This window comes from Filobasidium floriforme (genome assembly GCF_021052385.1).
Source record: "Filobasidium floriforme strain CBS 6241 chromosome Unknown HD553scaffold_9, whole genome shotgun sequence".
NCBI classification, from domain to species: domain Eukaryota; kingdom Fungi; phylum Basidiomycota; class Tremellomycetes; order Filobasidiales; family Filobasidiaceae; genus Filobasidium; species Filobasidium floriforme.
Window position 1 is genome coordinate 712,448 of NW_025763630.1, and position 24,234 is coordinate 736,681.

The 24,234-nt window shown below is 52.8% G+C and overlaps 8 protein-coding genes across 8 annotated transcripts; 4 read left to right on the plus strand and 4 right to left on the minus strand.

Annotated features, from left to right (window-relative positions):
* Positions 1–522: 522 nt before the first annotated feature.
* On the plus strand, positions 523–3,938 carry HD553DRAFT_341659 (uncharacterized protein; the record flags this gene model as incomplete). Its single annotated transcript, XM_046182658.1, has 20 exons — positions 523–545; positions 707–737; positions 798–915; positions 980–1,064; positions 1,130–1,235; positions 1,299–1,388; positions 1,444–1,532; positions 1,600–1,717; positions 1,779–2,268; positions 2,327–2,504; positions 2,567–2,702; positions 2,765–2,871; positions 2,936–2,962; positions 3,031–3,135; positions 3,192–3,258; positions 3,325–3,453; positions 3,510–3,565; positions 3,625–3,652; positions 3,723–3,747; positions 3,808–3,938. The coding sequence occupies 20 exons, from the start codon at positions 523–525 to the stop codon at positions 3,936–3,938; spliced, it is 2,139 nt and encodes a 712-aa protein (XP_046037212.1).
* Positions 3,939–4,480: 542 nt separating this feature from the next.
* On the minus strand, positions 4,481–5,320 carry HD553DRAFT_228212 (actin filament severing). The gene is made up of 5 exons (XM_046177288.1): positions 5,297–5,320; positions 5,219–5,234; positions 5,103–5,120; positions 4,790–5,031; positions 4,481–4,703 (listed from the first exon to the last, which is right to left on the minus strand). The coding sequence occupies exons 2-5, from the start codon at positions 5,219–5,221 to the stop codon at positions 4,541–4,543; spliced, it is 426 nt and encodes a 141-aa protein (XP_046037213.1). The 5' UTR covers positions 5,222–5,234; positions 5,297–5,320; the 3' UTR covers positions 4,481–4,540.
* Positions 5,321–5,381: 61 nt separating this feature from the next.
* HD553DRAFT_370523 (FAD binding domain of DNA photolyase-domain-containing protein) lies at positions 5,382–8,625 on the minus strand (the record flags this gene model as incomplete). Its single annotated transcript, XM_046184171.1, has 17 exons — positions 5,382–5,961; positions 6,021–6,049; positions 6,110–6,178; positions 6,249–6,305; positions 6,367–6,390; positions 6,454–6,561; positions 6,641–6,666; positions 6,724–6,742; positions 6,805–6,914; positions 6,963–7,042; positions 7,111–7,445; positions 7,516–7,782; positions 7,859–8,036; positions 8,115–8,268; positions 8,337–8,369; positions 8,435–8,454; positions 8,521–8,625. Coding segments are annotated over 17 exons (1,947 nt in total), but the record flags the coding sequence as incomplete, so codon positions are not given.
* A 409-nt stretch (positions 8,626–9,034) lies between these two features.
* Positions 9,035–10,730, plus strand: HD553DRAFT_310498 (synaptobrevin-domain-containing protein). The gene is made up of 6 exons (XM_046179843.1): positions 9,035–9,184; positions 9,479–9,611; positions 9,754–9,862; positions 9,981–10,044; positions 10,140–10,223; positions 10,304–10,730. Coding segments are annotated over exons 1-6 (408 nt in total). The 5' UTR covers positions 9,035–9,182; the 3' UTR covers positions 10,320–10,730.
* A 15-nt stretch (positions 10,731–10,745) lies between these two features.
* On the plus strand, positions 10,746–15,650 carry HD553DRAFT_310499 (trafficking protein particle complex subunit 10). The gene is made up of 16 exons (XM_046179844.1): positions 10,746–11,184; positions 11,248–11,890; positions 11,953–12,236; positions 12,299–12,484; positions 12,563–12,870; positions 12,932–13,257; positions 13,311–13,549; positions 13,617–13,782; positions 13,867–14,007; positions 14,073–14,179; positions 14,238–14,365; positions 14,426–14,549; positions 14,619–14,736; positions 14,803–14,855; positions 14,919–15,125; positions 15,195–15,650. Exons 1-16 carry the CDS (start codon positions 10,900–10,902, stop codon positions 15,474–15,476), a joined length of 3,597 nt encoding a protein of 1,198 aa, XP_046037216.1. The 5' UTR covers positions 10,746–10,899; the 3' UTR covers positions 15,477–15,650.
* HD553DRAFT_228426 (uncharacterized protein) lies at positions 15,604–16,738 on the plus strand. The gene has a single exon (XM_046177289.1). The coding sequence runs from the start codon at positions 15,732–15,734 to the stop codon at positions 16,476–16,478; it is 747 nt and encodes a 248-aa protein (XP_046037217.1). The 5' UTR covers positions 15,604–15,731; the 3' UTR covers positions 16,479–16,738.
* Positions 16,739–16,882: 144 nt separating this feature from the next.
* On the minus strand, positions 16,883–19,209 carry HD553DRAFT_271459 (major facilitator superfamily domain-containing protein; the record flags this gene model as incomplete). Its single annotated transcript, XM_046177714.1, has 9 exons — positions 16,883–17,290; positions 17,356–17,558; positions 17,614–17,656; positions 17,723–18,212; positions 18,278–18,312; positions 18,382–18,512; positions 18,595–18,656; positions 18,848–18,905; positions 18,969–19,209. 9 exons carry the CDS (start codon positions 19,207–19,209, stop codon positions 16,883–16,885), a joined length of 1,671 nt encoding a protein of 556 aa, XP_046037218.1.
* A 267-nt stretch (positions 19,210–19,476) lies between these two features.
* On the minus strand, positions 19,477–23,150 carry HD553DRAFT_228453 (uncharacterized protein). Its single transcript, XM_046177290.1, has 4 exons — positions 22,390–23,150; positions 20,314–22,316; positions 20,073–20,251; positions 19,477–19,988 (listed from the first exon to the last, which is right to left on the minus strand). Exons 1-4 carry the CDS (start codon positions 22,889–22,891, stop codon positions 19,685–19,687), a joined length of 2,988 nt encoding a protein of 995 aa, XP_046037219.1. The 5' UTR covers positions 22,892–23,150; the 3' UTR covers positions 19,477–19,684.
* Positions 23,151–24,234: the final 1,084 nt, after the last annotated feature.

The following is a 24,234-nucleotide window of genomic DNA, read 5'->3' on the forward strand; positions in this document are numbered from 1 at the left end:
CGAGATGAGGTGTTCAAACCAGGTTCCAGAATGTCCAGTCTGTATCATATATGCTCGGCCAACAGAAATTGCAGAATAGTATCTGTTCTTCTAGCGCCGTGTAATAAAGCATGTCAGCACTTGCCGCTCTCGAATAGGATGGGGGCGTCGGCACATAATATCAGCATCGAACTTCGATGTAGGGTATCTCGGAGTTCAGAGGCGACGTATATCGAGCAGCGGTTGGTATAAGCCGGAACGAATCAGGTCAGAAACTGCTGGACTTGACTCGGGATATCGAAAGTCATCGCCTTGTCGTGTTTCGAGCGTGGAAAATAGGTCAACCAAGGAGAGAAGCGCAAATGCAGGTTCCTTGCGCCTGGCGCGCCGAGTGTGACGTCAGCTTCCGATTACGCGAGAGGACGGTCGATGCGTTCGATCTCGAGGTCCCGGAAAGACCTCGACATAGCAAGTCCCACTCATCCAAGTCGAAGGAGAATGCCCGTGATAGATCTAGATAAATTGCACTAACTTTACGACGCCATGCATCTAGTTACTGTAGCGACGTAAGCGAACTGTCCTCAATTCAAAGGGAAGGCGACCGATTAGCTGACCGTTCATTCCCGATTTGCTCTTATCAATAGCTGGTAAGTTTGACGTTCAACAGAATAGATTAGCTGTGTCATCACGACAAGGTCAAGCAGGTCTGAAACTTGCTCCTCTATAGTTCGCTCAACCAGTGGTCCCTGGATTTTGAAGTAAGCCCCGTCTGACCCAAAGCTTCAGCAGAAACAGCCCGCTAATCGTCAACATCATAGGGCAACTATGAGCGAATCCTCCGTTCTATCCAGCTCGCCAAAGCTCAGGGAGCCATGCTCCGAGTCGGTCCCGAGCTCGAGATCCCCGGATACGGATGTCTCGATCATTTCCTCGAAGGTCAGTTGGGTGAGGATATAGCGAGGGGATATCGCTGTTTTGCTGACCAATTTCGGTTCGACAGTCGACACTCACCGTCATTCATGGGAAGTCTTGGCCAAGCTGTTAGCTCATCCTGACTGCCGGGATATCATCTGCGATGTCGGCATGTCAGTCAACAAGGATGCTACGATCGAATCTTCTCAGGGCTGACCGGTTCTTCTGCGATACACAGGCCGATGACTCATAAGAACAACAACTACAACTGCCGAGTCATCATTTACAATGGAAAGATTCTGATGATTCGACCCAAGATGTGGATGGCCAACGACGGGAATTACGTCAGTCCTATTCTGACCCAACGTTTGTTTGGATGTTCGGGAGCTCACAACGAGGCATCGTAGCGAGAGCTGAGACACTTCGCACCGTGGGACAAGCACCGAAAAGTAGAGGAGCACTCATTGCCCAGGATCATTCGGGATGTTACCGGACAGGTCAGTGAGATAGTAACAACACGTCGAGAACGTTTAGCCGACTGTTTGGATTTAGAGCTTGGTACCTTTTGGTGACGGTGTGGTGTCTACCGACGACACCGTGATTGGTGTAGAGCTCTGTGAAGAGCTATTCACGCCTGCGTCGTAAGTCGCAGTCTCGCTACAAAGTGTCTGGCATCTGAAGAACCAGCTAAACTTTTCAAACGACTAGGCCCCACACGTTGATGGGCCTCGATGGAGTCGAGATCTTTACCAACTCCAGTGCCAGTCATCACGAGCTGAGAAAGCTTTACACTCGAGTCGAGCTGATCAAGGAGGCTACCCTCAAAGTGAGTCTCTCGACAGACAATACCTCCATATCAGACATGACCAGCTGACACGTCTTAAAAGCTCGGAGGTATCTACCTTTACGCCAATCAGCAGGGATGCGACGGTGATAGGCTCTATTATGATGGGTCTCCTCTGATTGCTTTCAACGGAAAGATCGTCGCCCAGGGATCTCAATTCTCCTTGTCTGATGTCGAGGTTATCTCGGCCACGTTGGACCTCGAGGCCGTCAGGGCGCACCGTACTCAGAGCAGCAGGAGGATGCAATCTGTTCAAGCCGAGGCTTATGAACGGATCCGTGTTGAGGGCCTTCGTCTTGACGGCGGGTTGGGCGACGATTTTGACAGGCGAGAAACCGCTATTCGTGAGATTTACTATCACACGCCCGAAGAGGAGATTGCTTTGGGACCGGCTTGTTGGTTGTGGGATTACCTTCGACGATCCCGGACGCAGGGATACTTCTTGCCGTTGAGCGGGGGAATCGATAGCTGTGCTACCGCCTGTATTATTCATTCGATGACTCGACTGGTCGTCGAGGCTTGTCAGAAAGGTGGTGCGTGTCAATGATCTGGGTACTAACGTTGCGCAAGCTAATTTAAAAACCCGATCAGACCCTATCGTCATTGCTGACGTCCGCCGAATCACGGGAGAGGAACCTGGCTCGACTTACGTCCCGTCCGATCCTAAGGAGTTTGCCAACCGGATCTTCCACACCTGCTACATGGGCACCGAAAACTCTAGTCCGGCTACCAGGAAGCGAGCCAAGGATCTTGCCGAGGCTGTCGGAAGGTGAGTAAAAGTCGCGTCATGTCTGCCTCGTTCACAGATCTGACCGGAACATTTGGTATCAGCTACCACGTCGACCTGAACATGGACGCCCTTGTTACCGCCGTTCGAGACATCTTTGCCTTTGTTACCGGCCACAAGCCGAAGTTCAAGGTGCATGGCGGCAGCAACGCAGAGAACCTCGCTTTGCAGAACATCCAAGTCAGTCCATACCTGTGCTGTACTTCAAGAGACGATCTCGTACTAAGGACGACCTCTTGCAGGCTCGTCTGCGAATGGTGCTTGCCTACCTCTTCGCGCAACTGTTGCCTTGGTCGAGGGGCAAGCTCGGCGGGTTGTTGGTGCTAGGAAGTGCTAACGTCGATGAAAGGTACGATACCTGCACTTTTTCTCCGTAAACCAATCAAGTCGTTAACTTACTGCTGCTTCTCCAGTCTTCGAGGGTACTACACCAAATACGAGTCAGTTCGAGTGTTTTCCTTTGTCTGATGCTAGGAGTGGCATTCTCACACCGTGTTCTGACCTGCAGTTGCTCGAGCGCGGACGTCAACCCCATCGGAGGTATTAGCAAGACAGATCTCAAGAAATTCATTGCGTGGACCCGAGACAACATGGATCTTCCTGTACTTACAGAGTAGGTGCAGTGAACGCAATCTCACCCTAACCCAAGCTAACGTTCGACGTTATCAGGTTCTTAGATGCCGTCCCGACTGCCGAGCTCGAGCCGTTCTCAGACACCTACGTCCAGTCTGATGAGGTATGTCCTCCTGACTCCAGTGCATTCCGTCATCCCATATCACTTACCTCTGTCTTGTTTGTCCAGATCGACATGGGTATGACCTATGACGAACTTTCGGTCTTTGGTCGAATGCGAAAGGTAGAGAAATGCGGCCCGTTCGCAATGTACACCAAGCTGCTTCAGGAATGGGGAAACAGACTGCCCCCAGAGGAGGTAAGCGCATTCGCCAAAGCGTGGGCGCTTCGTGGCTGATGAAAGCTGCGTTACAGATCGCACGAAAGGTCAAGCACTTCTTCTTCGAATACGCTCGAAACAGGCACAAGATGTGAGTTTCCGAGTGGTTATCGTGGCTGTACCGAGAGCTGAAGGTGCTTCCATCATCAGGACTACCTTGACCCCGTCTGTACACATGGTAAGCTGAATCCATCGGCGTCCTCGAGTCCGTGACAAGAATGCTCACCCGTCCATGGCAAAAATGATAGGAGGGATACTCGCCCGACGACAATAGTAAGCTAGCAGCCTTCGAGATGATCAGCGAGACGAGTCTAATATCGTTCTCCGTCGTAGGATTTGATCTTCGACCTTTCCTCTACCCTACCGATTTCAAGCATCAGTTCGCTCAGATCGACGCGCTGACCAGCAGGGTTCAAGCCAGGCATGCCGAATCGAAGAACGCCGAGAAGACCAAAGTGGATTGAGCGCTTTAGAAATGGAGGTCTAGATTAGATAGTTCAGCTGTACATGAAAACCTTGACCATAATTTGAAGCGATGTGTCGTGAGCACGCAACCTCTCGGACGGTTGACATCGAAAACCAGCGAAAGATGCCAATAACAATCTTTACGCAACGGCTGAACCAAAGCGCATCCATCTCTCGCCAATCTCAATTCGATCAACGCGCCTATTGCACCGATTATCACAGAACATCACGAATGAACATCTGCTTCCATCGATACAAGCAAGATCGTCACAGACTAAAGAAGAGATCAAAGAGAAGACGCATGCCATTGAAAAGCCATCTACGACAAGGTATGATGAAAAGGCGGGTTAGGAGGAAAGAGCATAGGGGGAAGGGAATGATTGAGGGTTTCCATTGGGAATCGGTATAGCTGTACATCCTGTCAAGAGAATGCGATGGTTTCAAGATGAGCGTTACGTAGAGTAGAGATTCAACGGGGTCTACATGCTTACCCGGAAGTTTGGTTGCACTTAAAAAAGCGTTCGACGTCATCTGGTTTATCGACGAGCGGCACGGTCCATAACTAAGCGACAAGACGGAATAGGGATGAGCGCACAACGATCTAAGAACACAGACTACGGAAAAGGTGCGTACCGCTTTCGAAGGTGATCTCGTCGAAGCTGGTAGCCTGGATCTCGGCAGAGATACCGACGAGTTGCTTCCTAATGGCATCCTTGCTGCTGGCGTACATCATCTTCTGTCGGATCGGGGCATCATCGGGGGACCTGTCATGTATAACATCCGAACGACATCAGCACTCCATGATTGAGTATCCACGATGACGTCGAGACACGACGCGTCGCAAACTCACCACATGACGAAGCAGAGCTTGTTCCTCTTTCCCTCACCCTGGTCGTACTCCAGGTCGTAAACTCCCCATCGGCACTCCTTCTCGGGCAACTGCTCGACGAAGGTCTCCCACTCCTGACCCTCCTCCAAGGTGGCCTGCTTGACGGTGGTGATGCTCTTCGAATCGGAAGCGATAGCGTAGATGATGAATTTGTGCTTCTTGCCGAGCTTGAGCTCGTCGTAGGCCTTGAGGCAGGTCTCGTCCTAGCAACGAGGTGGTACAGGATCAGCTCCAGACTGAAAGGATGAAGTCTTCCAGGGAGGAAAGCACTTACAGGCTTGATTCCGGAGGACTGCCCACATCAAGGCATCAACAGGTAAACAAAGAACGCGTTCGTAGCTCGGATCAGCTTCGGCTTCGTTTGTTATTGTTAATCACATCGCGACGCACCATTTTATGGGATTTTCTGCAGACGAAAAAGGGAGTGAGAAAGAAACGGAATGCAAGATGTGTACAATCGGCACAAACAACGACGAAACGATAGGTCGAGGGTTGATAGTAGTTGATCTACGTCGTCGGCCTGAGTGAGTGCCGGCGTATCGCGTATCTCGCTGGCTGGTAGCATCATCGATCCCCCGCGTGGATGACGTTTCCCACGCGATTCCGCGGTGCAACGGACCGTTTCGCCGGATTTGGCTCGCGCAGCATTCCTCAACATACACCCGACATTAGACACCACAAGAGCGAGAGCGAAGCAGTCCATCTATGCGTCGTTACATGGACGGAACAGGCTGATAGAAGTCGTACGGTAGGATCGAAATCGAAAACAAAACGTCCATAATATGGGCAGGTCGCGGTTACTAAGACTTTGCCTTTTTCAAGAACCTGTCCATAGGTCCACTGTCGACCGGGGCATTCTTGCGTTTCTTCGGCGTCGAGGCCTCTTCCTCTTCGTCATCCTCGTCCCTTCCCATCTTCTCCTTGAAACGCGCTTTGAGCTTATCTTCCGCCGTGCCGTTCATCACATCTGGCGAATCGCCGTGCAGATTGACCTCGTAAGCGACCTTGAGTCGAGCGAGACAACGCGCCTTCTCTTTCTGCTCGTCCAGTATCGGGGCCGGATAGTCTTGCCCTATGATACATCCAGCCTTCTCTTGGACGGAGATTGGGGCGGAAGCAGGATTGTAGATGAACTGTAATCAGGCGAGTTAGTGCGCGCGAACCTATTGGCGTTGGGCAAAAGGCGTCTCACCTTGTCTGGAAACTTCGCCAACTCGGGGCCTATGAACCGGTCTTGATTAGTACAAGTTCATGGACTAAATATGGGATTTCGGGACGCACAATATTTCCGAATGTAGGCTCCTTTCTTATCCGTCTTTGAGGGAAACGACTCCAGTCCATAAACTCTGACTACAGGACGCATCGCGCTTAAGTACCTAGATCTAGAAGGCGCAAGAAGAGCATACACAAGCTGACTCACAGTATTGCGAGAAAAACGCCGAACAGCTCAACCACATCCAATTTCCTGGATTTGATGCTGAAAAAGATCGCGAGACGTGTTAGATCCGGTGCCTGTGAAAGACGTACCCGTTGCTTACCAGGATCCCAGTCCAAAAGATACTCTGTACACCGAGATTTCAAATCAGGTGAATGGTCGTAAATTCGGTTTCCGACATCTGACTTACCGTCAAAGACTTCGGTACCCCTTTCCCATGAGATATAGCATTGGCCTCTTGTCAAATAACATGCTACGGCGTGACGAGCGAGATGATGAATCCAACCTTCCTGTTTGACTAACTCGTTCGTGGCAGCAACCGGAATATGAGCCAATGCGCGGATGAAAGTAAGCACAGTACAAGACATAAGACTTACGCTGACGCATAATTGCATCGATCCAGCTGGAGAGCGCAGAGGATAAGTTGAGACTCGCCGGCCGAGCTTGCTTGCGTGCTTACGGAAACCCGGTCCGCCCTTCTTTCTGCAAGTTCAACTGTATCAGCATGACACGCATGCCTTGAAACGTCCGACTTGATAACTTGCCCAAGCCGAGAACCTCTCCTCATCCACTTCATCCCCACGTGGTCGCGGTTCTATCAGCTGTCCATCCTTATCGTACTTGTTTCTTAGTTTCCACGCGATGAACCTGCTTCAAAGATTCAGCTCAAGAGTTCGTCGCAGCAACCATGAGACACACCTTGAGAGTGAATTGCCTTCGATCCGCTCGTATTTGGCTGTAGCGTATTCCGCACAATAGTACATGTCCCTGAATTCTAGCTGCGGAAGCGAAAATATTAACGACCGCACCAAAGCCATTGGCGACTGACTCGACGAGCTCGACTCACCTGTCCCGCCAAATTCTCCGGCTCCTTCGTCATAGTCGCACCCTTGTGCTCCCTCGCATACTTGTCGCAGACGTCCTGCGAATCCCAGTAAAATTTCCTGACGCTCATGCATCCAAACTTGAGGTAAGGGCTGAGCAAGGTCGTGCTCGGTTCCAAACTATTCGGGGAGGACTTCGGTTTGGAAAACGTCGCCACCCCGACCGCGTCGTCGAGAAAGGCCTGTAGACGTCGCAAAGCTTCGGTCTCGCCCCCTTGGATATGCGTCGTGGCTTTTCCCAGGCCGAGGGATTCCAAGGTCGGTACGGCGAAATCCTTGTCAGGTCCAGCGATTGTATCTACGACGCGCCAGGTCTCAGCGTCCTTTTCATTGCCGGTGCACCTCCAAGGTGTTCGCGTGGATCTCACCGAAACAATCAAACTTTTCGTCGTCCATGATCTCCCTGTTCACGTTCAGGCCATCCAACTTTGCAAAAGGTCCTTCCATGGCATTACCACTCCCCGCTTCGTCCTTTATCGGTTTATTCGCGCGACGCGTCCAAGCTGGATTTTCGCTCTTGATCTTCTCCAGCGGCTTCGTGTCAGCACGGGTGATATCGATTGAAGTGTCTCCAGGATCGGGCAGTGATGTCGGCGTTGGTACGGGTCGGGCTGGAGCGTCTGCTACTTTCGCTGCTGCCTATCCAAACGATCAGGGAATGGGTCATCACCTCCCGAAATGGGACGACTTGCCTCATCGAGTAGAAGCCACTGACCTTCTTCCAGCTCATAAGCGTCGTAATCACTTTCCCCCCGTTCCCCTTCTTGATAACCTCTTCGGGATCGTAGAGGTTATGACCGTGTTTCACGATGACTTTGATATGAGGGAATCTTTCCTTTACGAGCGAGAAGATCAGCTCGTCCCTTTGTCTCGCGTAGGCAGCCGTGTCCTGATCAAGAAGACGACAGACATGACGAAGTCAATACGCCTGTCTTTGTTTTTCTTATTCCACTCATGGCTGGCTTACTTTCTCGAAGACGAGGTGCGTTATGCCCCACTCTTTAAAGACAAGAGGAATGACCTTCTCAGGACTACCACGTAGGACGAACAACTTTTGTTTCGGATTGAGCTTGGTCAACGATGTGGAAAGGTCTGACATTGATTCCAAAAGGAAGTTCCATCTGCGAGTTTGCGCAAGGAAAAAAGTCAGGGCGATCAAGGTTGATGTAAAGGCTGGAAAACGAATTACCGGTTGACTCCGACCCGGTGTTTCCAGACGTATCTAGAGTGGGGTTCCGAGCGAATCTTAGCACATGCATCTTGTACCGAAACCCTGCGGCTACATACTGGGGGTCGAAACACCAGATCTACGATGTAAGCGCAGCGAGTTGTCAGCTGGGAAGCGCTATCCGAATACACGGGAATAAGCCTACCGGATAAAATGCCTCGATTCCTATCTCCTGGTCCAAGGCGAGCGCAGCCTGAAGAGCCGGGGAATCATGTATCCGCAGGTCGGTCCTGAACCAGTATAGCACTCGAGCCTTGTTGGCTTCCGACTTTGCTTTCGTCGAGGTCATGCTGTCGATTATACTCCGAGAGGTCGCCCTACTCGTCGAGGTTGTAGAAATTATTGACTCGTAATCATTAAAGAGACAAGGCAGCTCAATGTCTCCTCCAGCTTCTCTCATGGCTGTCAATCAGGTTGACTCCCTTGACCGCTACTCAGCTACCAAGCTAAGCTACTCGATCGGGGATTGTTGACGATGTGGATGGCATGGATGGTGTATGGTGTACGACGATCGACGGCCCGATCCGTGAGCTGAGACTTGACGTCGCTGAGATCTGCCGTAAGGGAATAACGTCACCGAACGGGCAGAATGGGATCTGCTTCCGAACCTCGCTGCCTTTCTCCCAGCCGAGGTTGTTGCTGTTGCTGTGCCAGCCGACGCTGTACGCTCACGACCTTTTGTGCAGGAATATCAATGGTTATATGGCCTTTGCCAATCCGAGATCCTACAATCGCTTGCCCACACCGTTCGATTTCGCTTGACCTCACCAAGAATACAGGACCTTGAACCGTAATACCTTCCCCATCATGTGCGTTCCGGTCGTGATAGACCAAGGCGGACCGCGCTGTGTGCAATTACTCATTCGTCAACAAACACTCTTCCTTTCTCTCCCTTGATATTGGAATGCGAAATACTATAACCCGATCTCTTTTCGAACAACTCATCATGGAATCACCACCGCTTTCTATGGAATCTCTGACCATTCATACTGGTCGACGGTGTACCCGCATTTCTTTCGTGCCTATCTTCGGAACCTATCCTCAATATACGTCCACCCAAACCTCGATTCCAACTACAACTGCGACTCGTCACATGTATCCAGGTCGAGCAACAACCCTTACGCGAACCCCGGTGATAACCAGCCTTATGATCCTTATATCCCCGCTGGAGGTTCTGCTCCAGGAGGTAGCGGATCCGGACCTGCGGGTGGGGTCGCTAGACAGGGAGATCAGAGGGTCAGTAATGGGCTCAGAGTCATTTCTTCGTAATAGACACCTGACCTTTTCTGTTGCTTTCTCTTCGCTCCTATTCTGTCACCGTCTTTGGTCAAACTCTTCTCTCCGGATGGTATTCGATGGATTAAAATGAATTCCGCAGACCGCAGCGCTTCAAGCCGAGATCGACTCGACCGTCGGGATCATGAGGGATAACATCAACAAGGTGACCGAGCGAGGAGCCAACTTGGACACTCTACGTGACAAGAGCGGTAAGTCGCTTTGCGGACTCTACGCTATGCCTACTCCCCTGAGATCTGAAGAAATGCCGAGGGGGGAGATGATGATGAGGCGTATAAGGAAATCTGACATCTATGGTGTGTTTCGCAGACGACCTCGCCGTTTCTGCACAAGGATTCCGACGAGGTGCCAACAGGGTCAGGAAGCAGATGTGGTACGTTTCGCTTTTCCCGTGTTTTCATCCCCTTCCGTCTGGCCCAAGCAACCTTGGCGGTGGTTAATAGGCTCATCATTGTATCGCGTTACTAGGTGGAAGGACATGAAGTGGAGGATCATCGTCGGGGTCGGTATCGTGATCTTGATCATCGTCATCGTCGTACCGATCGTCAAAGCGTAAGTATCTCCTCGATTTCCAGCACAACCGAGATCTCGTTGCGGCTCAGAGCTGACTGATCTCACCTTGACATGGCCAGCGTTCAAGGCAAGTAAACGAACCCTTCCACGTTTCCTATCTTCTTCCTTTCCTCTTTCGCCTCCTTTCAACTAGCGTACCCACCTCTTCAAGCCGGTACGGTGGGCCACTCCAGTTCCATCTAGTCTTGTTCACTGGCCGCAGGATGATCTGTTTGGTCGGATGTTTTCTCTTTGTTGTACTTGATGGATGGGAATGTTGCCTCGCGAGCTTGCTCTATTGGCTGAATGCCCAAGCTCAGAATTCTGCAAACAGCGCCCTCGTCTGGCCTAGTCTACGACGATACAAAGAATTGTAGATAGTGGGCTTGGTTGTGCAGGGATGGTTTTCAAGTAGTTGGGCTTGTCAGGGTTCTTCTGCCGATCCTCGGCTCACTTCGTCAACAAACCGATCTCCGAGCGAGACCATATCGTCATAATCGATCAGAGCAATTTGGCTTTTATAGCATATAGCAGCCATACATTCTGCTGTACGAATGTCGGACTGAATAGCGTTAAACATTCGAGGTGAATTGATTTTCAATCTAGGCAGACTTCAATGCCGATCAAGTGATACCTCATACCGGACGAAACACCCTCTTCCGCAACGACCGCCAAGATGTCCGACGATCACCCCATCAACGTGACCTACACCTCGACCCCGACAACTCTCCGACATCTTCCTTACATCTTGTCCTCTCTCAATTCTCAATTGCCGCTGAGAAATTTCCATTGGAAGTCCGCGACCAAGCCATCGGTCAGGACCGTACAAGAATGCGATGTCAAGCTGCACAAGCTGGTCGATGTTCAGACGAGACAACAGGAATCGAAGTTACCCAAAGATATAGAAGCAGGGAGCTTGGTGGATGGTAGTCTGGTACACATGTGTTTTGTGGAATGCGAGGTAAGATCCTCGAAGTGATCGAGCAGATTGTTGGCGATGATCACTGATTCGTGATGACTGCAGGACAATGAAGCCTACAAGTCGTCCGTCCGGCCATACATCACATCGTGGATAACATCTCTACCACCGGCCCACCAATCTCACGCTCAGAACCTCATCGTTCTCGTCAACAATGCGACGTCAGGGGCTAATGCGCAGGCTTCTGATACGGGCAAAGGAGCTGGAAGCATGTTCACGAACCTCCGTTCGGCGGCTACAGGTAGCACCGCTGCTAGTATCCTCTCGAAGCTCAAGTCGGACTTCGGTATCACCACGGCAACGAACGAGAAAGCAAATCTCTCCTCGACCAATTTAGCTGGAACTTTGACCGCACCTGTGACTCGGGTCATCTCCCTACCGCTGCCAGCTCAAGCTCCTGTCACACAAAAGGCATCGGTAGCGGACCCTACATTGTTCCTGGACCTCACGCAGGCGCTGAAAGAATCCATCATCGGCGCCTTGGACGATATCGTTAGAGAACGCGAAGACGCCGTCAGGAAGGGGGAAGCGTCTATGCGGATTCCTGGGGGTAGCGGTGGATGGAACTGGAACAAATTCTTTGCATGCAAAGAGTCGTTGGCGTTGACATACGAACGGATGAGCCTTTTCGAGGACGCCCTTTTGACGTATGACGAATTGGAAGCTTCTATGGCGCAAGTGGCTAGAGGTCAGTCTGTCGTTCTAAGATCCCTGTTCTCTTCAAGCTCTGATGGGACCTGTCGACCACAGATACCTCGGTCTTCGTGGGTCGGACGGGCACGGAAAGGATTGCGACGGACACTGCGCCGCTGTTCCCGCCCGCAAACTCTGCGAGAAATCGCTCCCAATCTCCGTCATCAACGTATACGATATACGAGTACCACGTGTATCTGTTCCGCCGGCAGGTCGAGATCCTCCTCAACAGCTATGAAATGGGAGTGACTACGCTGGGTGGGAAAGCAAATCCCGTCCAGATTGTCGAGAGAGGGATGAGGTGGATTTTGAACATGGGCCGGTGGCTCAGGGAGAACTCGGTGAGCCCTTTTCCGTTGGTGCCTGAATTTACAAGTACTGACCCTCGAGCTACTACCAAAAGGCTTCCAACATGACCGACACAATTGAGGCGTTCCTCTACGACTCGGTCTTGGAGGTCGACGCGGTATGTCGAACGATGGAGGCCCGTAGCTATAACGCGGCTTCTGTCGCAAAAGACGGATCGGAGACCGAGAGAAGGGTCTTCCTCGCGGCTAGGGGCGAACTTCTTAAGATAGCAATACTACAGGTTAGCATGTTTGTCGCTTGTGTTTCGATTTCGCCGATCCGCGCTGAAATAGTATGTCGCTTCAATCGATCTTCACAGATGGACAGAATAGGCCTCAAGAACGGGATTTTCCCCCACGCATACCCTTTCTTGCAGTCGTCTCAGCTATTACCACAAAAGGATTCGATCCTGTTCGACGTCCCGGCATCCCCGATCATAGCAGAGACGGCGAAAGCTGAAGAATCAGCCTCAGGGTCGACAAGACAGTTACTTGAAGCAATCAACGACAGGGAAAGATTCTATTCATCGTATCTTGCACATGTAGATGACGCAAAGTCTGTTGAGCTCGGGAGCGGGAGGGTCCGAGTCAGATTTAGTCTCGACGAGCGGATTGCAGAAATCGCGTAGTAAGCCAAGATATTGCCTACATTCTCTGTGCAATTGAGCTCACGCACGGACCCACGTCAGTCATCGAGGCGAGCTCGACGCTGCCAGGCTCATCTACATCGGTCTTTGTCGAGACTATCTTTCGGACGAGGCTCGGCAAGCTGGTATGGCTGGATCTACTTGGTACCCCGTCCGTATGCGAGCTTTGGCACGTACTGTCGAGTGTCACGATCGTCTAGGCACGCCCGTCGACAAGACATTCGTAATGCTTGGTCTGGAATATCTAAGCCTGGTTCCGACGTCGAGCAGTACATGGTCTCAAGATGATGGAAAGACATTATGCCAGGAAACGACTCGGCGGATTTCCGAAGCGGTCGATCGGTTTAACCAAGTCGAATTCGAGCAAGGTGAATAGCAAAGAATCTCGCCACATCTCGATATTGGCTGACTCCTTCTTCAGACATTGACGTGTATGATCATCCGATCTTTGAGCTCGAGTTGCGCTCTCATACGGCCGAACCACTTCTTACAGAGGACGGGTCGAAGATACGTATAATCATAACAAATCGGGCGCCATCCACACTCGAAGTAGACAAGGTTCAGGTGTGCCTCGTTGGGCAGGGACAGCAGAACGTCTGGTATACGTCGGACGCCGAGATCTTGACAGAGGGTGAGAATGAAGTGGTCTTGACCAGTTTGGTAAGCGTGTGCTTTCGCTTAGTCGAAAACTCACAACCAGCTGATCATACCTGATCGCTTCACTTAGATGCCACTCTCGGGGGTGTTTACCCTCGGGTCATGCAAGCTTCGGACTGGTCGATTGATGTTCGAATATGGGAGTAGAGACCAGACAACGAGCCTGGCCAGCAGGATAATGCGGGTACCAGCCGATCCCGAAGCCTTCAAAGCTAACCTCGATGTACCCCTCGAAGGTGAGTACAGATTCATTTCGAACGGGAAGCAAGCAAGCAAGCAAGCAAGCAAGCTGACTGGACCTCGGCTTGATGTGAGGACAGTCTCCCTTGAGACAGAACCTAGGTTGAACTTGACCTTATATTCGGGACGCAACCGGATTCGGGATGCCGCTATCAATCTGACATCAGATACGGAAGGAGTCACGTTCTATTACCCCGGGTCAACATGCTCTGGATCACAGAGTTGGTTGTCTATCAATGCGGGCCTGACATGTAGGTTGACTGACGCGGAGTGCTCCTGTTTGTAGCTCTTCAAGCGTCAGCTCAGGGAGTCATCATTAGCGGTGTCGATCCGGCCCACAAGCTGGTGATATCCATACCTTACGTGACGGAAGCGAAAAGCGACGATGTGGTGGTAAGCCAGGTGAGAACAGCATTACTTATATTGCTGCGAGCTGACGTTGCGTATGTAGATCCGCCTGAGCGTTGACTACCGGACGACAGATGAGCCCGAAGTAAAGCGGGTGTATCGAATCTCGCAAAACCTCAACCTCGCGCTACCGCTCGCTGTCAATGTGCAAGACTTTTTCCGACCGGATTGGTAGGCACAGCGAACTCTGCTTTGGACCTGGGCGATATCTGACATCCCGACGACTTTCAGTCTCATATCGAAATTTACCGTCTCCACAGCGGGTCACGGTCCGATCCGAACACGCTCGGCCGTCGTGTCCTCCGATCAAGGCGATCTTGATGTCATCCCGTTCGCTACTGGCGGGCAAGAGAGGGTAGGGATCGACCCCTTCTTTCCTTCGAGTCCCCTCACTGATCCGCTTTGTTTACCCTTCCCCCTCTAGGACGTCACAACAGAGTCGCCTGTGCCGTACGTCTTCAAGATCACCCAACGTTCTCCTCATACCAATCTCCAAGGTAGACAACTGCGACTAGTATTAGCGTACCAGCTTGAATTTGATGGTAAGCCTGTCGGCATCGTCACGCTAGGTCGGTGAAATACATTCCTGATGCCCCTTGACTTTGTAGACGCCGAGACGTGGCGTTCTCTGACAATACCTGTCGAGGTACCACCAATGCAGGTCAGTACTCTGATAGACATGCCACATGAGGATGATTGTTCTTACGATTTGAAACCTATCCAGATCATCTCGCAATCCGCCTTGCAATTCCCCTCGGGGGATTTCGACTACCGAGTCGGAGAGCCTATCGACGTTCGGGTTCGGATAGAAACATCGACTGCTTGGTCTTCTGATCCAGATGAGGAGCCTATAACCATGATGTACGATGTCATCGCGGACAAGGAGGCATGGCTTGTCGCCGGGCCCAAGAGAGGATCATATCGGGCAGATGTGAGTGCCGACTCCGTTCTCTGTGCCAAGGCTCGAACGAGATCAGCTGATCGGAAGTTTGCGCGGCAGCCGAAGCAACCCTTCGAGACCAAGATCATATTGATCCCGCTGAGACATGGCCTTCTTGCCTATCCCACTATCGTGACACAGCCTCTACCTCACGAAATCGGTTCGAGAGCTCATCAACAAGGAGTAGCTTCCTTTGAGAATTACCAACAGGATGCAGCGGATGCGATCCAGGTCTTTCCGGATACGACGGAGAGGACTGGCGTTGTGCATGTATTGAGGGAGTTGGGTCGTGTGAGGGATAGCTGGGGGAGCGAGAGGGAGGTGGGCGTCATTGTAGGATAGGCCATTTGCAACAAGCGAGAATCAAGGTTTCCCGGACCTGACCGGGATCGGGCGTCCGGCAACGACTTCGGCAGTGATGAGCGCTAGAAGGTCTTGGCGTGTGAAGTGATGGTTGAGTGAACGTCTCTTGCCGGGAGTATAAGTACTAGCGACTGTCCTCGATGCAGCGGGAACTCTTGCCCCTCGTCTCCTTGAGACATCAAGACCAGCGTTAACATCTTCTCCAGCCTCCAACACATAACAATCGCACCTCGAATGTCGACCGCCGTTGCATCAGGATACCAAGAACTCGCACACAGCAAAGACGTTGCACCGCCGTCATACGATGGTACCCATCCTCGAGCCACATCCCTGCTTCCTGCCACCACGAACAACCTTGAGCTGCAGTTCAAATGGGCGAGCTACAAGACGGTCGATATAGCCGTATCAGAGCCCCCTGGCAAGGTCCGGTACTATGCGGAAATGTCCGAAGTCCAGGGCTCGCCCGATGTCGTCCTGAGGGAACGTTCGAAAGGCGGCCAGGTTATCGGGACCGCCCATTTTAGTCAGAAGCACGACGTCGAGATGACCCTCGGTGCAGATGGCTCCGATATCGGTAACACTGGGCCGAGTGCTACGCTGGTCAATCATGACCCTATCACGTTCGCGCATTACACCTTGACGATCCCCCAGGGGACCTCTCAACGCGTGTTCGACCTCGTCCGCACCTCGTCCAAGGAGGACGGCGTGAAAGGGTCCACGGAGAGGTGGAACTACTTTAATTACAAGATCACCGACCGTGCCACGGGAAAGTCGGTCGGAGCCTGGCTGGAGCATGGAAGCCTGAGCTTCAAAGTGGGAAAGCTGAAGGTTCAAGTCGGAGCTGGAGGGGCCGACGGCAAACCGGGCCTCATTGAGGAGGAAGTTTGGTGGATCGTCATGGCCATGGCTAGCGTCGCAGAGAAGGCAAGGAGAAGGGCACCGTACGCCGGCGTGCCCGCTGCCATCGCCAAATTTCTCTAAGACGCGCAATGCCAGGTCAGGGGGAGGGGAAGGAACGATCGAAACGGAATATTCCATCTGCGCATCTTCGTTACAAGCTCGAATTATACCCAACTATATACCATAATACTGTCCGCGCATGCATGTTGTTTATCCTTTGACCCGGCCTTGTACTACATCATCCCCGAACGGCGGCCCTGCCGGAGCCACAGGATCTAGGACCGTACCCTGCTTTTGTATCTCTTCGTCGACCGCCCTTGGGCTAGAGCCTTTCGCCATCTCGTCGCTCTCGCTCGAATCAAGAGGACCTTTTTCAAGATCATCATCGACTTTGGTGTCGGTCTCTGTCTGAGTCGCCGTCTGCTGGCCAGGCAGTCGATCCAAGGTGTATGTGCGCGTCCACAAAGACATCTGGAAGAGTCTGTTTAGCATCCTGCCTTTACACGATTGGTCGGCAGGGGTTGTGACTCACTAGCAGTGCCACGCCCATCATTGGCGTCCAGATGATCCACAAGAGCTAAACATGGGCAAATCGTTCCGGTGAGTTCACTTTTAACGCCAATGACGTGGACTAGACGTACCCTGAGTGAATCCGAAAAGGCAGACAAGGCCGCTTCTCTGGTAGGGCCTTCCGGCAGGTTGTGAATCCGGTGATATCCTTCGAGATCATGCGGGATCTGAAATTGGGTACCATACCCCTCCAACTTGGGGAATCTTGACTCGAGCCCGGTAGTAATCACGGCCTGGAAGATGGCGATACCCAGCGTGCCTCCTAGAGACCTGGTGAGTAGCCACGCCGAAGTGGATGCGGCCATCTCTTTCAACGGCATTGCCTGGACGAGGTAGCATATCCCCTGGTCAGATACGCGCTCAACCCTGGGGCTGATACGAGACTTACCGCTTGTAGGCACAAGAGAGGTACTGCTAGTGAAAGCCCGACCCCTAGGCCGAGGACGATCAGGATGACGATCTGATTGGCAATGCCCCCGCCATACTGGAGGTACTTGATACAGAGTCCGTATCCGAGCGCAGAGATCGCGTATCCGACCCAGACTACAGGTCGGACGATCCGGAGTCGGGTGTTGAGTTGCCCGGCGATGACTACGTTGGCGAAATCAGCTGTATTCCGTCTGCGGTGCGAGGCGTCCAGACTCACTTGTACCGATAGATACGACGAGAGAGAATGGCAGGACGTAGACCTGGTGGAAGATCGAGATGTCAGCAGAGGTAGTGCTGCGCGGGCCACGCTGATCGAGCAGGCTCACTCCGCTCATGAGAGGACTAGCATTCTCGATTCCTTGATAGAACACTGGAAAATAGAACGACGCCGACAAAAAGGCCGTTGCATGCAACGTGCTGCACAACAACCAGAACACGGTCGTCCTCGTCCTCAGGAGACGTGGCGGTACGATGGCGTTACGCTTCGTGACCATGAAGTTGACGAGACTGGCTACGAAGAGGACGAAGCCGACGACGAGCAGTGCGATGGTCTGTTTCTGACCCCAACCGTTGTCGCTCGCGCTGGAGAACCCGACGACGAGGCAAGCGCATCCGGACATGATGAGTACGAGTCCGATAAAGTCGAACGTCCTCGACAACTCGCTCCAGGTGGTCTTCTTCCTCGGCGGCAAGTTGAGGCTGAAGTACAAGGCCGGGATGGCCAATCCACATGCGGGGAGGTTGATGAAAAAGATCCAACGCCAGCTGGTTCGTTCGCAGATCAAGCCTCCGAATAGAGGACCCATGACGGATGCGCTATGAAGGCCATATATCATGTTAAGCTATGTGACATACTGAAAAGTACAGAAGATTTCACTTACATTCCCCATATGGATCCCGTCCACGAGTTTGTCGCCTACCGACACCAAAGCAGATATCAGCGAAACTCTAATCACCCAGATATTCTTGTCATGGTGCCACTCACCCCTCGCTTATGTAACGGTACGATATCCCCAATGATAATCTGCGTAAGACTGATGATCGACCCTCCACCGAACCCTTGCATAGCCCTCGCGCCGATCAACCAGGTCATCGACTTCGCCGCCCCGCAAAGCGCTGCGGAAATGAAGGCGAACATTGGGGCTTGTGTGAGTGGAACGCGATGATGGATGCCGAACGAGGCCGATGGTAGACCCACCGGAACCGATGAGGAAAGCAAAGATACCCGGGATCATCAAGGTCTTGCGGCCGACGATGTCGCTGTCGGAGCGCAAAAGAAACAGAAGAAAAAGGGTGGTGCGTCAGCTGAAGATAGCTTTCTGACTCGATACGATACTCAGATCCCCGCTCACGAGACTGTTCAAAAACAAGGTAAGACTGGACGTGAGTTATACGTCCCGAGCTGAGGGTTGTATTCTGCGTGGAAAGTCTGCTCACCTCGACCCCAGCACGGTACCATGATGGTCGCCACCAAGAGGTAGCTCGTACCCACCCAACTGTACTCGCCAGCTGCAGCCACATATCCGACCCGATATCAGACCACGCCCACGTACAGAATTTCGAAGCACTCACGAGTAGCATTAAAGTGACTCGCTATCGTCGGCAGAGCGGTGGTCACGATCGTCTGGTCGAGCGCTGCTAGGAACATGACGAGCATCAGACTCGGCACTACCAGCCACATGTTGTTCTCCGGAATGGCCGCAGCATCCTTGTCCGAGGCCATCCATTCCTTGTCTCCGTGTTTTTTGGTGGGTTGTACTGCGGCATCTGTGGGACTAGCATCGCTTGCAGGTTGTATGTCGTGCTTTGCCATCACAATGCGGGTCAAAAGCTTTTCGTTCTTGTTCGTTCCGGGGTCCAGATTTTGGATATGTCGGGCTTCCTTTAGCAGTAGTGGTATACAGTTTGCGTGATAGCCTACTATACAGATGCGATGAAATCCGAACCGTTCACTAGTCCTCGTCGTTACTGCTATGCCCAAGAAACCCTAAGAGTAGAAACGTACAAGTGTACGCTGCAGAATGTCATCGTCCAAGTCATCCCCAACTCCATCGGCGTTGGTCATCCAATTCACCTTTTCATTTCATTTTCCTTCGAGGATCGGGAAGATCGGGCCATGTGGGAATCAACTAGCGCCGGACTTGACCGAAACGTTCATTTCCATTTATTGCTCGTGACGTCTGTATCTTGCTACAAAGCCGGTCATGCATGTCATGTTACATGTCATTCGCTGTTTCATTATGATCGAGACCACTGTCCATAGTTGCGACTACCATCACCCGCTGCCCTTACATCTGAATCAACCTCGTCCGCCTCTTCTCCGCCTTGGCCGCCACGCTCATCCTCCCCGCCGCATCCCGTTTCCCTGCCATCCGGTTCATCACCCTCAAGGCCTCGTCCTTGTGTCGCTCACAGACCTTCATCGTGCCGACCTCGTAATAATCTTCCATCGGGTTCCGGCAGGAATAGTTTCCGACCCTATCCCGGTGGTCGCAGTGGAGGTGACCGGGGTGGTATCGAGTGTTACCAGAGGTCAATAGGCATGGGCCTTCGATAGGGAGTCGGCACGAGGTGGCCGCGCATAGCGAGCCGCTACGGTATGAACATAGGTTTCCCCGGGTCAGCGACGCTGTCTCGCTCCTTGAAATTCCAGTACTGTCTAATCGATGCACTCACTTGAGCCGATGATAATGCAGCTGACAATACGGCTTGTCGCCAAACACGTAAAAGCTCTCGCCGCTAAACGGTTGGTCACACTCGTGGCACGTGAAACACTCGCGGTGCCATTTCCCCTTGAGCTGGCCGTCCGAGGAAGAGATGGCAGAGGTCTCGATGGGTAGTGTACAACGGCGGCACTGCAACGAAATGTGATTGTCAGCCTTTTCGATTCTGGGCGATCGACAATGTAATTTCTCACCTTGGGAAGGAACATCTCCTTCCAGTCCGCTTCACACAATACGATCCCGTCCCGCTTGACGTACCGCCTTCCCTTCAAGCTGACCCCACATTTCTGACAAGCCCGTTTACCCGGTACGGCCTGTGGTGAGATCTTGGTCGAATCGCTCCTCCGCCTCTGCAAGTCCAGTCCGGGCGTAGAGATGCTATCCGACGGCGCGAGCAGAGAAGACTGGTACGATTCTCTCTCCGTCCTCCGATCGACGCTCATATTCGGTGAGAGCATGCCGAGTCGATCGAGGTCCGTTTTGAGGTCCTCGATCAGACCTTCGATGAGCTCGCCGTCGGGTCCGGAAGCATCTCGGACCCGTAGAGGAGGTTGGTAGGCCCGGTGAGAGCCCATGGCGACCCCGTCGAGCTGGTTCATGCTCGCACTGGGCGTGATGATGGCCATATCACCAGGTCTGGCCTTGCTCTCCGAGGTAGAACCGTTCGAGGACAGGCTTGCATCCGAGAACGTCTTGGCTTGGGAAGATCCTAACCGGCGGTCGAGCACCGATGTCTCGCTACCTCTTCGAAGCCATGGTAGCGCCGAGCTCTCCTCTCGGCCGTCCTTTTCGCCAAAGCCAAACCTCGACGGGGATTCAACCAGAACGTTACTTTCTTCTCCTTCGCCAACGACGTCCAAATCCGGGTTCAACCTCGCCGGCGTCTTTCTCAGCCTGTTGTCCTCCCTGACCGAGATCTGCCGGACCATCGACGTCGCCCCGTTCGTGTTCTCGGCCATCTTCTTGTACCTCTCGAAGAATGGCAACTTTCCTGACGAACCCGTCTGGCTCGTGCTCTCCGTGGAGGCAGCAGGAGATCCGGCCTCATTCGTCGATGTCGAGTTGTTCCTAGCCGGACTAGGTCGAATGGCCTGGTCAGCGGTGGAAGGGACGTCCAAGAAGGAAGCGTTTTGATCCCCCGGTGTCTTTTGGATCGTCGAGGCGATCCCGCTAGAAGCCAAGGTTGCTGCGGTCTGGACGACGCTCCGGAGCGCCCCCCAGCGTGAGACGGCCGTGTCGGTCTTGTCGTCCTGATTCAACTCGGGGGACGCGTTTGTCACCCTTAAAGACCGCTTCTCCATCGACCTGTCGTCAATGGAAGACCGCGTCGACGGAGGATCTCTCGGGCGAGACTCTTGTGGCTGTCTCGTCGTCGACCCGGTCCCTGCGCTGGGATTCGTACTCGCACTCGACCTCGACCTCGATCTCACCACTTGCGCTTGTGGATGTCCCTGTCCCTGACCGTTACCTTGTCCGTATCGTCCTGAACCCGATCCTCCGCCGACCAAGTCCAAGACCCCAGCACCTTCCATCTTCCTGTTCCACTCGCTCGGTGTGACCTCGGGCCTAGGGTGACTCGTCCCGCCACCGCTGATTCCCGTCTTGAGCGATCCGGTCATAACCGAGTTGCCTGCTGGTGAGAGCGCTGCAGATCTCGTCGTCGCCGTGTCCCTATCTTTTGGCAAGCCGAAAGAAGATGAGCCCGAAGTCGCTGTCTGCGGGACCAACGCCGGGGAATGCAAGTTCTTCGTATCCGGTATGCCTGGGACAGCATGTGGGTTCTCGGAAGGTTTGATGTCCAACTGAATCGGGATACCTGACCTGGAGGACCCTCCTTGGACCTGCGGACGTCCGTACTCGCGGTGACCGGCCGTGTTCTTATTCGCGCTCCGGCCCCCATTCTGGCTCGATTGCCCGTGTTTGGAGGAAGCCCCCCAAGGTTCGCTCCCCAACATCGGACTAGGACCTCGCTCCCTGTAGCTGGCGGCAGGAACGAAAGATCCTCCTTGTCCTTGCCCGTAACCCCGATCGTCGCCCTGCCGGTTGAAATCCGCATGACTGGCGATGAAATACGGTTGACTCTGGTTCTGCTTGCCCATACCAGCAGGGATAGGAGGAGTGGCCATCGCAGCTGAAGGGGGCGTCTGGGGCGAGGATCCAAAGGGAGCATGGTAGACCGGGGTCGTTGGCGAACCACCTATGTTGTGAGAACAAGTTACGTTTCAGAAAAGCTCGATATCGGGGCAAGCCACGAAGCAGAGACGGCTCACCTCCGAACCCCCTCCTCCCAACTCCTGCCATACCGGAATCCCCAGCCGCCAAGAAGCCCGACGTATCTGGCGGTCTCAACTGACTCATATCCAACTTGAGTCCCCGATCCCGATCTCGGTCTTTCTGCTGAGGGTGTTGGTGTTGATGCTGATGCTGATATTGCTGGTCCTGGTGTCGATGTTGATGTTGGTGATCGTACGGTCGAACTTGCCTGTCTTCCTTCCCACGGGAAGAATCCGAAGGCGGTAGTTTCGCCCGCGGAGCGGTATAGGACGAGGTAGAACTAGGGCCAGAATTGGAACCAGAATTATAACTTTTCCCTGGTTGACAGACGTGCGAACCCAAATCATCCATCTGGATCGAGATCCCACAGGACGAACAGGTTATGCTGGGTAACATCTGCGAGGAAGAGGTGGATACGCCCGTCTGGGTCCTCGATCGGATGTCCTGGGGTTGAGAGGCGAACGGGTGGTTGAACCGAGATGCGGAAGTGGTGGCCATATCGAGAGAAGAGGCACGATAGCAATGACGGTAGTGTTGATGAAGGTGAGACGAGATATAAGGTTTCGATCGATAATCGATCTCGTCAAAGGCCGAGGCGGGGCCTAGATGATATGGGTAGATGATGCGTTTGAAGAGTTGAGATGCTTGATGATACGGTTTCCAAGGTGAACTCTTATTCCTCCATGTTCAAGATCATAGGATTCGCCAGATGTTATCGTGTCGTTGTCGTGTGGTTCAATGGAATATCCCTGTCCTCTTCGAGTTCTCTCAGAACCTGTCTCTCTAGCCGCGATCACTTATTTCTAGCGTCGGGTGCCAAGCCAGCTTTCCTCCTTGGATCTTGAATCAAAGGGGTCCGGTTCGTTTTCGCCTCGCCGTCTCGTCTAGTATGGTATCGCCTCGGTAGAGACCGTCTGTGTACCTTTCAAAGGAAGGTGAACGTGCTCGTTGACTTGATGCCTAGAGCGGCGAAGGTGTGTTGGTGGTAGTGGCCTAGATCACTGGAGGGCAACTGCTCTATATGCTGTGCGAGTCTATATCGATATCGTTGTCGGTTTCCGAGATGCAGGAGACTGAAATCGGTCGAAGTCGATCGGGTGCAGGCTTTGGAGACCAATTGACCAACAACAAGGACGGGAGCTTGTGACCTTTCTCTTGATCAAAAGGTAGAAAGTGATGGGATGATGATTGCGCGATTGATGATCAAAGAACTCTCGAAATCCCGTCATCATTCGATCAATCAGATCCACCTTCCTCGCGGTTGCGGCACGGCCCCCACACGACTCACGCGACTTGCCCTCACCCTTGCCCTCACCACGCGACTCGGCATCGGGATCAGACATTCGCTTGCCGAAAATGAGACAAGGTTTCACCGGACCGGGATCATTCCAAGGCTAGAACCGTTGGCGTTTCGAAAGGGTCGAAGGGACGCCTATGCGCCTCTGCCTGCGTGTCTTTCATTGCCAGGTTCGTATCTTGTACCCAGTCTCATGCGAAAGTCAGATCAGTAATATCACGATCCAAGCATCTCAGACCTGGTGCACCATCTCTGCCCAAACCTGTCGAACTGGCGATGAAACGCTTCTCAACCACTGATCAGTTTATGGAACGGCCTGTTTCTAAATCAAGAGAATCGACTATGAACATGAAGGTTCTATTGTTCGGAAACCATCGACCAGAGTCAACAAAGCTCTTGACGATATGGCTAACATGGCGTATATGGAAAAGTAGGGGAGAATTGCCGGTGAGCACATTTTTGAAATACCTTCAGAACAAACCATAGAGTATGCTCCCTAATTCGACCCTTCTGATCTGATAACGTCCTGCTTAACATTTCTCTA